This window comes from Stenella coeruleoalba, assembly GCF_951394435.1.
Source record: "Stenella coeruleoalba genome assembly, chromosome: 17".
NCBI lineage: Eukaryota > Metazoa > Chordata > Mammalia > Artiodactyla > Delphinidae > Stenella > Stenella coeruleoalba.
In genome coordinates, this window is record NC_137163.1 from 4312605 (window position 1) to 4330585 (window position 17981).

Sequence of the window (17981 nt, forward strand, 5' to 3'; positions counted from 1 at the left end):
GCTCTCTTAAGCCAGCAGTGACTAAGGCTGAAGGCAGAACTTAAACGTGCACTATATTAACCGCCATGCACAAGGCAAAGGTTACATCTCAGTCCTTCTCCCCGCTCCCACCCCCTGGAAAAGTGACCCACAAAGTGTAGGTACTTGGCAAATTATTGGTGAAATGATGGATTAATGTATTGGTGATGTGGGCATTAAGTTGAAATGTGGGTACATGGTCATGGGTCCAGGATGGGGGCAAGGTGAAGCCTGGAGAAAGCACCGTAAAACTTGGAATTGTGGTCACGTTGGGGGGGTGTCACATTGTTATAATCACATCTGGAGCCATGGTCAGCCCTGAAAGGGGCATGGTCACGGTCAGTGGCTGTGGTCCACGGGTGTTGGACTGGGTGGGATGATGGCAGCTTGCATGAACTTCAGGGGGCGCTCGGAATCCGGGCTGGGGCAGAGGTGCTGGCTGGAGAGTGTGGTCGGACGGTGGGAGGGGCGTAATTCTCCTGCACCCTGGCTCTCTATTGCCCAGAGCTGACCTCTTCACCTTGTGTTTTCTCTTTCCAGGGGGACCGTGGTGCACCTGGGATCCCCGGCTCTCCTGGCAACCACGGAGACCCAGGCATTGGGGTCACTGGCCCTCCTGTGAGTCCTTACCCACCCAGCACACCCTTGCTCCCTGGCACACAGCCAGCCCCTGCTGGCTCCCAGGGGACCTGCTGCTCAGGCCCTGCAGCAGGGACACACCTTTCCCGGCTAATCTGGTAGTGGGTCGTTGATGCCTGGGCTGGCCAGGCTGTAGGTCTGTCCACTGTGACTGACACTGTTTCTAAAACTTGGTGTATTTCTTATAGGAATAAGGCTTTTCTGGGGAGACCAAGACTTGTCTCATTCAAAGAGGAGTGAGAAAACAAAACTCACTAAAAAATAAAAAGGAAAAAACAGTGCTCACTGGCCAGACTTTGCAAAAACTGAGGTATAGCCAGTGAACGTGAATTGGTTGGGAAAGGAGCGTGATGTGGAAGAAATAGCATGCTTTCAGGTATTTCAGGCAAAAATGAGTTCATTACCCCTCTTCCTCCAATTAACGTACAGGTGAGAACGTAAGTGGAGTCAAGAAGGTTTTTATCTCCAAAATAAAATCTAGGAAGTGGTCTTTGGATTGGTGGTTTTGATGAATAATTCACATCAGTCTCCTGGGTGTGAGCTGGCAGGCTCCCTGGAGGTGGTGACTGTAAGAACCGTAAAACCTTTGAGCTGTGAGAGGTCACGAGCATCCGTGACCCCCAGGCCCCATCCAAGCTGAGGATTGCCGTGAGCGTCTCAGCCAGCATACCCCGAAGGCCTCCAGGAATAGGAGACACTGCTTTCAAAGCTCGTCCATCTGGGTTTGATATTTGGACAGTTATTTCTGTAGAGAACAGACATCTTTTAGGAATGTCTTTCCAGAGAGTGTAGGATTACGCTTGTCTGTGTCTTCTACCACTGCTTCTAATTCTTCCCTTTGTACCACAAAGAGCCCACCTCCCCTCCTCCATCCCCACCCCTGTTACTGAATGATGACTTTCAGAACTGAAGACCAGTTTTCAATCCTGGGGTTTTATCTTCTGTTTGGTCCCTTCTTTGCTAAGGACACAGTACCTTAGTCATGCGCCTTAAACTTGCATTTGCTGGCTTTTGGGCAGCACGTTGTCTCAGTCTGTTTGGGCTGCTGTAACAAAAATTCCTTAGACTGGGTGGCTTAAACACAACAGAAATTTACTTTCCACGGTACTAGAGGCTAAGAAGTCCGAGGTCAAGGTGCTGGCGGATCCAGTGTCTGGTGAGGGCCCGCTTTCTGGTTCATAGATGACTATTTTTTGTATGTCCTCATGTGGTGGGTGGAAGGCGTCAGGGGGTTTTCTGAAGTTTCTTTAGAAAGACTAATTCCATTCATAAGGGCTTCACCCTCGTAACCTAATCACCCCAAACCCCTATTTCCAAATACCATCGCACTGGGGGTTAAGGTTTCTTTGTATGAATTTTGGGGAGACGCGAACAGTCTGTAGCACTTGTCTCACTGTTATTTAAAGGAAGCGCCAATACCCAGTGGTTTTCAGATGCTGTCGCTAAGCCTCTTAATATCCAAACTGCGCTTGTATCAGTGTTGATATCGTTGGGCTCATTATTTTCTTAACCTAGAAGCACAGTCCAGCTTCACCCCCGTTCAATGTAATCTGAATGGAAACTGGAGCGGTCCATGACCCGGTCTCTGCTTGGTTTTGCGTTCAAGAAATAAAGTGATCCCATTCATTCCTCATCTGTCTCTCAAAGAATCTGAGAGGAAATCCAGTGTGTCACCCACAGTGCCACTTGTTAAATTAAAACCCCCTTTTCTCCCCCCGGTGGTGCTCTTACACCCCAGGGCTGGTCTTGGGCCTCTCACTTTGTCCCTGAAATTCCCCGGGGCACTCTCTTCTCTGACCACCCCCCTCCCAAGTGCACCTCGTACCAGAAATGACCACGTCACTTCCACTCCAGCCCCCAGCAACAGGGCGACCTTCAAGGTGGTAGGAAGACCAGTGGCCTTGTGTCTTCCTAAAGGTCCCCGGAAACCAGGGAGAAGGCAGGTGGTATCCTCTTGGAAATGTCCAGTTTTAGTCTGTTTTTCTTAGAAGAGATTCTCCGCTAAAATTTCTGATGAACAATACCCTCTATTACATCCGTTTTATCTTTTGTCTTTGGCTGTTTTTTTTCATCTGCTGGTAGCCAGGAGGAACAACGTGGCAGAAGGTGTACTGAAGAGACAGCGCTCAGGCTTCCTTCCTTCTGAAATCCCGCTTTTCACGGGGCCTGCTCTGTTAGAATTAGGATTCTGAATCATGCAGGAATTAGCCCCTTAGGAGAGAAACGGACTGAAAGAGGAACCGCAGGGCTGTAAGCTGGGTGGTCCCTCTGTCATTTCACGGGTCTTTCCATGCCCCGTCCGCTCCCCAGGAGTCATCATATCAAGCCCTTAATCAGAAAGCCAGGCAGCAGAGGCGGGCACTCCTCGCCCCACCTCCCGCTTCAGAGCCATGAAATCTCCCGGGAAATACGTTACTACCCCAGTGATTCCACCTGAAAGGTAATTGGCTGCTTTCAGCCAAGAGGCCGAAAATCAACTATGCAGTGTCCTCCCTCCGCTTTCCGTGGTGGGGGCAGCGCTACTGAATTTTCATGAATTCTGTCTCTGGCTGACGCTCCTTCCTAATGGCCTGGCTGTCGGTAATGAGGGCTCAGGGATGTGTTGAGAGCGGGTGTGCGGAGAAGGTGGAGAAGGGGTGCCGACAGGCTGTGAGTTCGTCCCTCACACGCCTGTGCTTTACAGGAGCCCTGCCGCTGGCTGAGTGGTCCATATGTGGTCCTGTGCTGAGTCCAGAAGCGTCCGCATCCTCAGCCCTTCAGTCCCCTGAAAGTTGGTTTATCCCTTGGTGAAGGCTGGGATTCTGCAGAAGCATCTCCTGAGAAGAGGATTCAAGGGCAAGGAGTTGATTTGGGAAGTTGTCTCAGAAATCACCCCTTAGGGAGTTGCAGCCTCCACTGACAAGCCCTTGGAGACTGGGGTACGGCTGCAGAGCTGTTCTTCGAAAAGGCGGCAGAGCCGGGGTGTTTGCATACCGACTCCCGTTGGGCATTGGTGGAAGGCTGCTCCCGGGGAGCTGCCCTGCACTCGGGGCGAGCCTCCCCTTACGGCTACAGACGCCCCCGGGGCAGGCACCTTCAGCGAGGAGCTGCCAGGTGGGTGCATGCCCAGGGGATTTGGAGAGAGGTCCTGAAGGTGCCTGCTTCGTCAGTGTTTTCCAGGTAAATAGTCTGAGGCTCAGAAGGTGAGGTGACTTGGCCAGTGTCACGCAGCTGGGCCAGGGCCAGGGCGCCGATCACTGCCACATCCTCCAAAGCCAGTTCTCTTCCTCCGCTTCAGCTCTCCTGTGGCTTTGGCAGGATGAGGGTTGTTCGCTTCCATTACGTGCTCACATGAAGGCTGGATTCTTCTCGTCCTTCCTTCCGTGGCGCTGAGCTCCAGGGCCTTCGGCGTCCAGGAGCAGCGCTGACCCCTGGAAGGAGCCCGGGACCTTCTTTGCCGACGTCTCTGCACATCGTGGGGCGGGGGGTGGACGGGGAGGCAGTTGTTTGGAGTCTTGGCTTCTCCCTTCAAGACATTAACCAAAAAACTCCCTTTGATCCTCAGGTTGCCTCTGGTCTTCCTTTTGCAGCGTCTGAGGGCAGATCCAAGCGTTGCTGAAGCTCGCTGAGCCTCGGAGCCTGAGGTCTGCAAGGGCGGGATTCCCGCCGGCAGCCCGCACCCCAAGCCTCCGTGCTGAGCAGTAGTTTCCTTATGAATCAGGGTGCTGGGCAGATTACAATGTGGTAGTATTGGTAATAACGCTTGGAACCTTGCCTTGGACCTTCTGAGGTCATAAAAATCCTTCCCAGACGTCTTTCTCAGCCTTCGCTGGCTGAAATTGCGCCTCTGTTCTCCACATCTTCAATTTTCCCTCTCTGGAGTCACTTGTTCTGACGCCTGTTTGCCCAGGCGCTGAGGGTCACATACAAAGAAAACTAGTTCAACAGCCCTTAATAGACCAACAGTGTGATCGGGGAAAAGGAAGCATGGAGCTGATTGTGTGCAAAAACACACGTCACGTGTCCTAACTGGAAGGTGTCACGTGTCCTAACTGGAAGGTGTCACGTGTCCTAACTGGTAGGTTCTTTTTTTTTCTTCTGCTCCCCCTCTTCTAGGGAGTAATATAATAAGAACAGAAATGAAAGCCACTAAAAGCTAGAGCAGTCATAACCACAGCTCACGTGGCCTGCCTACTGGCAGGGTCCGGCGTGAGCAGGGCACCCATGCCCATTCTCTCATTTATCTCGTGGACAACTTCTCATCCAATCCTCCCAGCCACCCTTCCAGGCAGATCTTGTTCTCCCTTTCATTTTACAAATAAAGGAAACCACTTACGAGATGTGACACTTGCCTGCAGCCACAGTTAGGATGTGGTAGAACTGGGATTGGATGCCAGCATTGCAGCTCCAAGCAGATGCCCAAGCAGGGCAGTGGTAGAACAGAAGTTCACATTTACATTGTCCTTTCCTGTGCCAGGGTCTTCTCACGTACGTTACCGCTTCCGAACTATTGACCTGCTAGTCTAGCCGTTGTTTCTGTTCGTATGTCGTATCTGCTGGTTTAGTCCAATTCCTTTGGTTCTAAGAACCACAGAGCCACTCCTGTTGTCCCGGAGTTAGGCTGGCCTGCGACCCCTCGAAACAAGCATGTACAGCCAGCTAGCCCCATCTGCCCGGCTGCTACTTGGGGACACCAGGCATTTCTTGAGAGGTACCTCAAAGCCGACACTCAGGACAGGCTCTGCAGGGCTTCATTCCCGGCCACGCGCTCTCATCTTGCACTGTGCACAGAGCAAGGTCCTGTGTGCAGAGCAGGGTCCCGTGGGCAGAAGAGGAGGGATTGGGGAGGGGCCCTACCGACAACGCACCACCCCAGACCCCAGGGCTCCCTGTATAACCAGGAGCTGAATATCCCAATCTCGGCTTTTTAGATTAAAATCTCAGGGGATTCTTCTCTTGATGGAAAAAAAAAAAGGTTTTAAATAAATTTCTACTCTCACTTTTGGTTGAAAACTCTCCTTTCTAATCTCAGCAAGGCTTTTTGTTGTTCCTAATAATAATTCCTAAGGCATGCTGAGCACTTATACGACGGGCCAGGCCCCGGTGGGAAGCCCTTTACGTGCACTACCCTCCTCAGTCTTTGTAGTGGTTCTGTGAGCCTGAACTATGATTGTTTCCAGCTTACAGATGAGGAAACTGAGGCTTAGACAGGTTCAGACAGTGCGCCTGGCTCACTGGGCTGATGAAAGGCAAGCCCAGCACTTAGCCTGGTACCCGTGAGCCCTTCAGATAAAAGATGATGGAGAATGAAATGAGTGTGTTTTCAAATAGATATCTATGGGAGGGAGAGGGGATCAGATTTCAAATTTATATAAATATAAATGGCAATATTTTAATTGATGAGACAAGATTTATTGTTTGGTCTCAGAACTTCCCACCGTCTGGACTTTGCTCACAGAACAGTTCAGCACTACTCTGTCCCTGTGTTTCCTATACACCCGTACTTTCCCCAATACACCCGTACTTGGGCGTCGAGGCTGGGGCAGATTCAGGTTTGATCTTTCTGGCAAGACTGCCATCAGGAGGCGTGTGATGTCCAGTGGTGTCTTTGCTGTGACATTCACACCCTTTGATAGCCAAGGTGTAGATCAGTTAGCACATCAGGGCTTGCAAATAGGTGCTATTCTAGTTCAGTCAGTTCTTTTTTATGTGTTAGCTAGGATACTTCTGTGTGGAGAGAGGTTCCCTCATTTACAATTCGGATACCCGTGGAACAGCTCACGTGGAAGGCAGAATATAAATGCTTTCCCGTCAATCATTTTCAAATAACGACTTGGTTCCCTAGCGTCTTGCAAAGATGATCAACGAGGTGTTTTTGTTTTTTATCAATAGTTTTGAACCCGTGGATTTAAATACATTTGACTTGTTTTAATATATTGCAGTTATTCTTCCTTTCACTGTTCAAATGGTCTTATTTGATGCAAATAGGAGACTATTCAAGTGGACCCTCCAGTCTTCGGTAGTTTCCTTGCTCTTTGGAATGACAGGATGTTCCAGATTTGTCCGTACTCCTTACCCAGATCTGGGGTCAGTCATTTCTACAAGGAGCTGGAGTTCCTTTTAGTGGAAAAATGGTGTCAAAGGCCAAAATATGTATTTTGGGTAAAGTGACTCTCGAACAAACCCATCAGAGGGCGTAATCTCGGAAAAGAGGGTCATTATTGTTGAACACGTGTTTAGGCTTCAAATTTAGGAATGACATTGGGAAGTCATGATACAATCCCTCCTCCACAGCACACTTTTCTATTTCTTAAAAGTATACTAGCAAGATAGCGTGGGAATGCCTGTTATGTATGGGCCAGGCACCGGTCTGGTTCTCTACTTAGAGGATCTTCTGTTTCTGATCACACAAGGCAAGGTGATCACCTTGCTTTGTATTTGTGTTGCGGAGTCTGAAGCTCAGAGAAACTAAGTAACATGCTCAAGGTCAAATGACTAATAACTGATAGAGCTCCGATTTGAAATGAAGACCTTTTGACAACAAAATCCATGCTTCACATGTAGATTTCATACTAAATGATGGGAGAGAGGAATTCGGAGCTTAGTCTAATGAACAAGTCAGATGCTTGAGGTGGATCATGGAGTTTAATTTGGAAACAAAAGGTGCCTCTGAAATCTGACAGCATTCCCCAGGCCAGTAATAAACTGTCCCTAAGCCCTTTCCTTGAAGAATAAGTGTGCAGTCTCAGTAAGGAACTACTTTGAAAGGAACGAAATTCAGATGTGTATATGTTGGTCCATGTGTACCATTGACCTACAGCTTGACAGAGCAGTGAGAGCTAATGAAGGGAGAATGACCTGTGAGTCAGGTAGACCCCAGGTGGGATCCTGAGTCCATTGTCTTACCTGCCCGACTTGCCCTCTTGGCCTAGGCCTCTGGAGATGTCCCCTCCTTCCTTTAGTGCTCAATTCTGCACTTAAAATGCTTACTTTATTTTATCAGGCAGTTCTGGGAACTATTTGGTGGGCAGGCTTTTAGGTTACCTGGTCTGTCATATTGCCAGAAACCTGTGCCTCTGAGTGAAGTCTCTTCTCCCTCTTGGGATATCTCGGAAGTTCTCATGGGCACTGCTGCAGGTATGCACAGGTGCACGGAACCGAGAACAGGCGGTAGGACTCAACCCACCTGGCGAGTGACTCCCGATGTGGCTTGGGCTGGTTCTTTGTCTCTTCTGGGCCTTAGTTTGATCGTCAATGGAAAGGATGATAACACGTGATTTTCCGGTTCTCCTCATAGAATAAAATGTTAATTTTAGCAGAGTGCCGTGTGCTGTGGTCTGCTGCGTCCTGACCACACCCGGGGCCGTGCTGAGCACTGGCGAGAGCGTGCCGAGCGCCCCCAAGACAGCACGCAGTCCTTTCAGTAGAGAGGACAGACGGGCCCCGAAGCGATGACAGCACTAGGCCACATGTCTGTGATGGGATGCACCCAGGGGCTGGGGACCACTTCTAACGAGCCTCCTGGGAGAAGCCAGGGAAGATTTCCGAGGGTGCTGACATCTAAACTGAGAACCAGCGTGTGGCAAGAACGCGTCCAGGCAGAAAGGCAGGGCAGGGCCTTCTCAGGGCTGAGGGGCAGCTCTGCTCACTGCAGGAACTGAAAGTAGACGCTAATGCCTCGAGCAAGGGACGCATCTTCAGTGCAACATCGGAAGCCAGATTCTAGGCTGGTCACACTCGCAGGATGGGAGACCCGTGTGTGTGGGGGGCGGGGGGGATTCTGGCTCTGGATGTACCCGCCCCCCCAAGGCCTGTGCTGCCCAAGCAGGAAGGGGGCACAGCACGAGGATGCTGGGATGCTGGTTCCACTCCACACCAGAGCTAGAGATGGGCTCAAGTGTCAGACATCCAGTGGGTGCCAGGATGGGGTGGCACTAGTTCAGTGGCAAATGGAGAAGGCTCCAGGAAGATTCCCACGTGCAACGATAGTGGGTGGTATGAGAGGGTGTGACACTATGTCTTAAAGATGGGGGAAGCCAGCTCCTCCTTTCAGGACAGTTAAAGACCTAGCTTAGAAATAAACACCACAGCATGTTTAAATAAACATTTCACTTCTGGTTAGCTTATTTGTTTGTTTGTTTCTTAGGGCCCCTCTGGACCACCAGGAGAAAAAGGACCTCAGGTACAGTATGATTTAAATAGAGGGCTGGGTTTTGATGGGAGAAATTATGCGATCAAAGCAATTTCAAATTGCAGAGGCCAGAAAATACAATAGTTTCAAAAAATCTTTAATGTTAAACAGTGCGAACTCTCCAAGGTGTAAGCACTGACCTATGGAATGGTGGAGTAAGAGGGATTGGGGCGTTGCCCAGTGCAGTGAACGCGGTGATGGTGATCGTTGGCCAGACTGACGCTGCCTTTGCCTTCTGCTGTCTCTGCTTCCCAGAAGGACAGCCATGGTTAAACAAATTTAATCACATTGCCAGAGGAACTAATTTTGAATCCTGGCTTCACACCCCCGGCCACATAGCCCTGAGCAAGTGAGGGCTCTCTCTTAATCTGTAAGGTGGGTGGAAGACACAGGAAAATTCCTACAGGAAGTGAGATCCATCACGAGAGATGATTTGTGCTGATTCCTGATAGTGTCTAGAAATTTTCATCAGAGCGGGAATGACTTTCCAATAACAAATAGTAATGGTCACCTGAGTGCTGGGCTCTGAGCTGGGCCTCTTACAGGGCAATCTACCCAGCTGGCCAGCCCCCGGGGCTGGTTACCCACACGGCACCCGGGGTGAGCTCAGGCCCGTCTCACTGCGGGAGCTGCCCTGTCCACTCACGAAAGGGGCCTGCAAAGGGGGCCTGGGCAGTCAGGCTCACGGGGAAGACTTTCCGGGCATCCTTTCTGTGTGTATTTAACGCATCCACCTCCACGAGCGCAGTGAAACGCGTAAGCTCTGAGAAGGCGGCTCTCAGGCACCCACGTTCCACCAGAGAGTCCTCAGAGCACCAGGCCTTCTATACAAGGAGAACCGACCCGAGGAAAGGGGGGCCTTATTTTCCTTAAACTGTGGGTGGGATGTCTTTTCTTTTTCTTCAGGGATCTCGAGGCCCACCTGGAGTCCCCGGCCCCCAGGGACCAGCTGGCCAAGACGTAAGTAAAGGCAAAGGGTGCCGGCTCTGTCTCCCGAACCCTTCTCCAGCCTCTCCCTGCCTCCCTTGACCAGGATGCCCCCATGGGAGCTGGTCATCTGCACTAGTCTCCCCTCCCCCATGAACATTTTGTATGTTTTGCTCCTCTATTCCCTGTGCCCTGTAAGCTTGCATTGTCTAGTTTCACTTCTTTGGCTTGTGTGATGCTTTCAGAAACTTGTAAGCTCCGGTTATCCCACGCAACGCCTCCTGTTGTTGTGTCAGTTTTCTTTTGTACCTAGCTGGTCAGTTCTGCTCAGATCAGGTATCGTCTTCTCCATGGACCTGTTCCTAACTCACCCGTGTAATGGCTTTCTCCCTTCAAGGGAATTCTACAGACTTACCTGATACTCTTTGAGGCTGTATCTCTTCCCACTTTGTGACAGTGATAACCGTCTCCTATCTCTGTGATCTGACTTTCATTCAGATAGATCTGAGCTCCAAGAAGGTGGGAACCATGTGTCTTATGCATCTCTAGGTCCTTGATGCTTAACAGGGTGACAGGCACGTAGATGTTACTCGATACAGACTTACTGACCAAATGGATAAAAGACAACCATGAGTTCTTGGAGCAGAGGTCTGGCACCGTTAACCAGTAGTGCTTAGACTCGCATCTTTCCATGTCTATAGTTTTGGTTCACTATAAGCAGGAACAATAAATCACCCTCCCCTTCCCTTCCTTGGGTTCTGTTTCAGAGAAGAAAGTTACCCTCTCATTCCTGTCTCCAAATACTTGAATCTATTGTATCTGCTCCACTCTCAGTATTACACCCTTAGAGTCAGTTCCGTAGAAGAGCCTTCTTTTTCAAAGCTGGTCCTTCCTCCTGTGTTTGGAAAAGGATGGCAGAAATTTAAGATAGGGGTGTGTGTGTGTGTGTGTGCGCGCGCGCACGCGCGTACACAAACGTGCACACACAGGTACACACTTTGCATGCACGAGTGGTTTTCGGTTCCATGTTTTGGAAAGGAGTTATAGGAGGGGTAGTTTACTGTTTTGAACATTCGGCACAGTTGAGTATTTCCTGAGAAGCTCCGGGTATTCAGCTGAGATTGGAAACTTTGAATTTTTATTGGTGCCAGTCTTCACGGTTGGGTGATTTTTTTTTCTACTGAGTTACACCCAGCAGATTATAGAGGTTGGGGGAGGGGGTGTGCAGGGTGGGTCAGGATTATGTGCTTAGCAGAACTAATGTCCTTTCTCTCTTCTCTTAGGGTGTACCTGGAAACCCAGGAGAAAGAGGGCCTCCTGGCAAGCCGGTATGTATGTCATCTACCTGTTCTGGACGAGTCTTGATCATCAGTCAGGGGTTCGGGCAGAATAGAATGCAGCTCGTATAGTGCAAGAGACTTTAAGAAGGGGCTTTTGACAAAGCTGTGGGCAGAGGGAGCTAAGCAGAGATGCTGTGCCCCCCAGAGGTAAAGCACAGAGGGAAGCCAGCACCACCTTGTGCTTCTCTCCAGAGCCAAGAGAAAGCGAGGCTGGTGGGGAAGATGGGGGCTGTCACTGTGGGTTCAAAGCCACTGCCAGGAAGCCTGGCCAGAGGCAAGGAGGGAGCAGTGCCTCCGCCCCCCACTCCAGTTTCCTAACGTGCCTCTTATTGGTCCAGCTCACCCGAGAGCCAGCAGGCAGGTGAGTCCCCCGACACATGCCCAGGGTGCAGCCTCCCGGGCCTGGAGCAGGACAGAGAAGGATGAATGGTGATTTGGGGGAGAGCAAATGGACAAGAGCCGCACTCACGGCAAGTTCCTCACCGGCCCTTGTCCTGCCCTTTTGTTCAGTAATGTCAGTACCTCCTGGCTTCCCCCCTTTTAGAGTAGAAGAAACTTTCTTTCCTCTCTCACAGCAAGAGCAGGTTGAGCGGAAATGGACAGTCCTGAGCGTCTGGTCCTGGGCTGTATATCCTCATTTTAGCCCAAGGCTCCTGCAGGCTTCCTTCGTGTGCAGTATAGTCACCTTCTGGGGAACCGCCTCCCAATTAAGTTACCAATGCCAGAGAAGCCCCAAAGGCTTAGCCAGTTAACCAGGCCCCGAGTGGGCCCTCCAGGGAAGGAGCAGTGAGGATGAGCAGGTCTGGGTGAGTGGGGCGACAGCTGTGAAGACACAGGAGAAATGAGTCCATCAGAAGGTACCACCCAAGATGGAGGAACCAGTGGCAGCTGCAACTGGGGAATCTCAGGCCTCAGGGCTGGTGTCAGACTCCAGTAAGCTCACCTGGGCAGGAGCTTCCCCTCAGGATGGGTCGGAGAGGCCATCTTTCTCCTCTGTGAGCCTGACCTGCTACGAGTTTCAGGCAAGGACCCCAGGCCTGGAGGCCCCTGAGGGCGTGGGCATCTGTTCCTGACTTACCCGGGCTGCTGGGCACAGCAGAGATCTGGAGGGGCACCTGGTCTGCCTAGAAGCGTCCAGGAACTTTTCACTGAAGCCCTGCCAGTGGGATGAGTGAAAAGTCTTGTTGGAGGATAGGGGGAGTCAGACCTATAGCAGCCACCCCAGTACCCAAGTGCAAGTCCCAGGTGAAGTGGGTGAAAGAGTAAGGTTCAGGCCAGAGGCTGAAGGGGGTTCAGATGACCCCTCCCAAATCCAGACCTTGACACCTCTGCAGAGAAAATTACATCAGCAGAGTCCAGCTGACAAGGTGGACTAACTGTGATGTCCACGGGAGGACACCGGCAGAGCAGAGAGAGAGACAGAGAGAGGATGGGTCTCTCTTTGACTACCTTTAAATTCACTGAACACGCTGCCCCCAGGTGGTCCCAAGTACCACTGGGTAGCTGTCGGTCTCTGTGATCTCACTAATCAGATGAGTCATGCTTTCAAGGGTCCCCGATACTCCCCTCTGGTTCAGTGATTCACCAGAAGGACTCCCAGAACTCAGGAAAGCTGTTAGGCTCACGATGGTTGATGGTTTATTACAGATTAAGAGCAGCACAGGGAGGAGACGCACAGTGCAGAGGCCCTGAGAGACAAGGCTCAGGGTTCCAGGTGTCCCCTCCCAGCACTCAGTTTTCCCAGCAGTTGTGTGTAATCAGAGGGCACGTGGATGACCATGCGTGCTCTGAAATGCAACAGGTGTTGCCACTGAGGGACGCTCAGGCAGACCTTGGTGTCCGGGTCTGGCAGGTGTGATGCCTCCCTGGCTGGGCTGGGTTATTCCACCATCTCCAGCCCTCCCACGTGGTCCAAGGACCCCGCCATAGATCACAGTGTTAGCATAAGTTATCTGCCTGGCCCAAGACCCTAGGTAAACAAAGGCACTCTTATCGGGTAGGGCATTCCAAGGACTTAGACGTTATCTCCCAGAAGCCAGCCAGGGCCGGACCTTTGGAATGTGCAGGTTTTGGACAACCCAGGTCTGCTGAGCTAAGCCTTTACTACAGTCATCGTCCCTCAGGGGGTGGAGAGTGGGGCCTACAGTGTTTCTCCAGGGCTGCACTGTCCTGGGAATCCCTCTGTCTAGGCTTGGGTTCTCTGGAAGCAGAGCCTCTGGTGAGGATTCTTGTGCCAACTGATTGAGGTGAAACCTGCCAGGATTGAAGAAAGCAGGGCGTGGTGGGGAAAAGGCAGTCAAAGTTGTGGGCTCAGCTGGAATCTAGGCTCCTTCTGAGCCTACGGGGAGCGAGCAGCCCCGTGGAGCTGGCCCATCTCCAGTCGAGAGGCCGGCCGCTCTCACCTCCATGTCAGCTCTTTATTGACTGTGTAACGTCTCTGTGTGACCTTCCAGCCAGCGTCCCGGCAGCTGGTCGTTGGGCACGCCAGGACGGAAGGAGGGTCTAAGCAGGGCACAGACTATGTCTCCTGTACCCCAGCACTTCCCACTCCTGTTCTCTTATCCCATCAACAACCAATCCTCCAGAGCAAACGTGGCAATCTCTGATGCGTCCTGTGTCCACCTTCAGGAGGCCACCACCCCACAACGGCCTTGCTCCTGTGTATTCAGACCTATCTTGTGAGACCCACAGAAATGGACCACAACAGGACATTAACTGAATTATCCCCAAGGCCACGCTGTACCTACACAGAAAACTCACTCCTTGTTCTCCTTTTCTAACTGATGCCCAGCCATGCTGTCTAATAGAGCTCATTCTAACTCTACAAGGGGCTCAAATGACAGCAGAAAAATATTCCAAAGAATACAAGGCCAGCAGTGCGAAAATGTCCCAATTTGAACAATAGGAATCTTAGGTTATTAACTTCCCAGGGGAAAATAATAAGGCGTCAAAATAAAACCCCTCTCCCCCTTTTACAGCTTTAATTAATGTGGCACAAGCTGGCCTTCCTCCTGAGGGTCGGTCTCAGGTAACTGAGGACGTTCTCGGCTTTGTTCAGCAGATGCAACCCACGTGAGCTCTCCCTGCGGGCTAGTGGTGCCTTCAGAACCTCCAAATCTGAGTCAGTCCTACCCCAGTCTCTCTCGGGTGTCCTCTTGAAATAGACCAGAGTGTTGATAGAATACTTGAGCGTTTCAACTCAGAAAACACAGGCATACGCCTAGCCACTGCCTAGATTATCCGATGCAAACGCATACGATGCTGCTGTCACGTGGCTTTCTGCAGCCACAGGATGTGACAGAAACCCCATGGGGCCAGGGAGAGGGGGGCAGCCAGGGAAATTGTCTCGTTAAGAGGCTAGACTGGAGTCATAATGCATAAACCCAACGTCAAACTTAATCAGAAGGAATCAGCCGCCACAAGTCCGATTGTGCCCACAGAGAATAATCTGGAAAATCTGGAGGAAACCCTGCCACCTTCCCTCTGCAGAGCGGATTCTCTGGCACTCCGTTTCCACTGCAAAATTTAGAAGTTTGCAAAGTAGCACACCAGTCTCCCAGTTCTTTCCTAAGAACCCCTTCCTCACTTTAGTGTCTGCCTTTAGCTTCCATTTCCTTCCCAGCTTCCTGTCCCTTGACCCCCAGTGTGAACCCAGCCTCTGCTCCGCTTGGGCTCCGGGCTGACCCCATCGCATGCCATGTTCCAGCTCACCGTGGGTTTGAATGTGAAGTCAGTGGCCCACGGGCTCCTACACACCTTCGGAGGCTCTGTACTTACTCCTGATTTCTGAACTCTTCCTGGAGTTAGAGACTTCCAGCTCGTAATGATGAATGACGCTGAAAAGGCTATTTCACCTACGAAAGCTGAAGAAGTTGCTTTAAAATCATGCTACATTGTGAATGACTGATAGCAACGGCTGCTACCCATCTGGGGAATAAAGGGGCGCCTGCCCCTTTGTCTTCCACAGTACCCATAGGCCCTGTTGGTTTTGATGGAAGTGGGGAGGAGAGGCCACCAGGAGAAGAGAAAGGGCCACAAGAAGGAGACCGGGGACCAGAAAGGCCGATGTCAGACTCAGGACTGGCAGCCCGTGCACTTGGGCTGCCACGTCTTTCTGTGGCTCCCAAGCATGGGGCGTAGGCAGGGCGCCTGTCATCCCGTGCCCGGCCCAGCTTCGTCATGTGTTACAGCTTCCCTTTTGAAGGCTGCAGTGTGCATGCGTGTGTGTGTGTCTGTATTTACTGGGTTTTGTTTTGACAGGGCCCCTCTCCACTGCTGTCTCCAGGGGACATAAATCTCTTGGTTAAGGTAAAAGCATGAAATAAACGTGCCTGCATTTTGACAGTGGCGATGGGGGGATTAGAGAGCTCAATAACACGTGCTTTTTTGTCCGAACAACTATGTTATAACATTAGCAATGATAGCAGCCTTTGTTGAGAACTCACTGTGTGCCAGCTGTGTGCTAAAATCCGCTGCCCAGTGTGCCAGCCCCTGGCCACATGTGTCAATTTAAATGTAAGTTAATTAAAATTAAATGCAATTAGCAGTTCCGGTCCTTGGTCACACTAGCCGCATTCCGAGTACTTCCTCGCCACCTGTGGCTAGTGGCGATCTTATTGGACAGTGAGATCCCTCATCACAGGAAATCCTCCCAGGCGGTGCTACGCGAAATGCTTCCCACGTGGCTCTTGTTTTATATCCACGATCACTCTCTGATGTTGGTACTACTTATGCTCTTGTTTTGCTTGTTAGAAATCTGAGTCACCGTGAGGGTCAGTGACTTTATGGGACTAGAGCCCACTCCTCACTGATTCCAGAGGCTGACCTTTGACCCCACACAGGAGTGCATCCTGGAGTTCTGAGAGGACGCACGGGCAGAGTCAGACAGGCCGGGTGGGGTTTCTTCTGGGGCGAGGTCCAGAGTGCAGGTGCAGGGCGGTGGAGCCGGCTGCCGGGCCCTTAGCCAGGCTGAGTCCAGATCAGAGCACGCGCTGCGCTCATGGTCCGAACCGCGTGCGCCTTCTCCACGGGCGACAGAAGACGCGAGTTCAGCACAGCTCTGCTGAGATAGGGCACGGAAAGCTGGACGCCCAGGAGCCTGGCCAGGGACCTCGGCGCTTAAAGAGAAGAACTGGGGAAGGCTGTGAGCGAGACAGAGGCAGGATAAGATTTGTGTTTCAGGAAGAGCAGTCCTGCGGCTGTGCGTGTGGAGGACCCTTTGCTGCCTCTGTTCCAAGCTTTTGTCTTACCTTCGGGTGAAGCTTGGCCTTGGATTTTGTGTGACCACCCTCTCCCTCGCTTCCTGTGTTCTAAAAACCACTTGGGAGGTGTCGGAAAATACCTGGTTCTTGCATGAGAGTGAGGGAGGAGAAAAAAAGGGAAAAGAAATCCTTCTCAGAAGCTTGGGCCTTTTCATCTCTTTATACGTTGAGATGCCTTGATGGAAAATTATACATTTCATTGGAAAATGAGTAGCAATAGAGCAATCTTTCCTGATTTTCATTAACAAGAGGAAATTTTGTTTTGTTTTTTACAAGGACATGGCAAGAATTCATTATCTATTGATTCCAGCCGTGTTTATTACAGGCATTTCTGTTCTCGATCATTTTTTCCTAACTGTGTCCCGCTGGAAGGCCCTGGGTTTGCATTGGCCCCTGTCTTCCCCACCCCACAGCCTCACGAAGGATTTCAACCTCAAGGTGTCCCGGTCCTGATGGCAATGACAATAGGGGTGAACGCTGCATGGGTTAATGCTTTACGGCTACAGCATTAAGATAGGTATTTCGTCAAATCGGTACTTCTTACCTGCTAAAGGATGCAGCTGTGTTCCTCAGAGCACCCAGGAACCGCAGAGAGAATGTGAGCACCTCAGGGAAGTACCTGAGACTCCCTGGCCCTACAGAGCTGTTCTTTGCCTGGAAACCCTGTGGACAAGAGCCTGGGCTCTGTGGGTTTGCCCAGGTCTGTGAAGTCAGCTGTCCTAGCTCCCTGTTTTATAATCACCTGCTGCCATCTTGATGATCTGGTCCAGGTGGGCTGGTGGAAGGACCCTCTTTTGCTATGAAGGTATCTTTTATTACAGAAAATTTGCCTCATTCTGATAGTTGGAAAACTGCCTGGTTAGAAAGTTTGTCTCCTAAGAGTTCCTGTTTAATGAACTTCCATCGTTGGATCTGTGCCCGGGGAGGTCATCCTCAGGGCCTCTCCATTAGATGATTCCCTGGGATAAATATTACTTCATCCTATCCTCAGCAACAACCCAGTGGGTGGGTACTATTACGTGCTGCACTTTACAGAGCAGGAGATTGGGCACAGGGGGATCAGTCACTTGTTCAAGGCAACAGAGCTGGATGGTGGCAGAGCGAAGACTCAAACCCAGTGTGACCACCTCCACGTCCTGTGCTCTAGCCCCTCTGCTCTCCGACTTCATCTCTGCATGCATCCGAGCTTCCTGACAGCTACCTGACAAAGGGCAGGTAGTGAGTTTCTTGCCTGTCACCCAGAGGTTTGAAATGTAGGCTCCACAACCCTTTGGCAGGAATCTGCAGTGAGGATTCAGGAATCCAGCAAGAACTTGCATGAGATGATCTGGAGGTGAATCCTATGCCGGGCAGAGACCGCAGCACTCCTCCAGTTGTACACATTTGATTGAGCACTTTCTTGTTATGCTGTCCCACACCAAATACAGTGACGCAGCCAGCCGGGTCTGCTGAAAGTGTCTCAGGAAAAACGAAGGGGGTGGAGGCGAGAGGGAGTCTGTATTTACAGATTGGAACCCTGCAACGTGCTAGTTGCTTCACACGTGTTATTTCAGTTTCACATCCCTCTCCTAAGGTAGGAGAACAATCCTTATTCACAGATACGGAAATAGACTCAAAGGGACTAAG

At 51.1% G+C, this 17981-nt stretch overlaps 1 protein-coding gene across 4 annotated transcripts in view; it reads left to right on the forward strand.

Annotated features, from left to right (window-relative positions):
* COL22A1 (collagen type XXII alpha 1 chain) overlaps positions 1-17981 on the forward strand; it is a 261534-nt gene that overhangs the window by 188822 nt on the left and 54731 nt on the right. For all 4 annotated transcript variants that reach the window (XM_079902136.1, XM_079902139.1, XM_079902138.1 and 1 more), the window contains 5 exons: positions 559-636; positions 8783-8818; positions 9734-9787; positions 11038-11082; positions 15355-15402. In XM_079902136.1, the coding sequence (XP_079758262.1) occupies positions 559-636; positions 8783-8818; positions 9734-9787; positions 11038-11082; positions 15355-15402 (261 nt within the window). The remainder of the gene's footprint in view (positions 1-558; positions 637-8782; positions 8819-9733; positions 9788-11037; positions 11083-15354; positions 15403-17981) is intronic.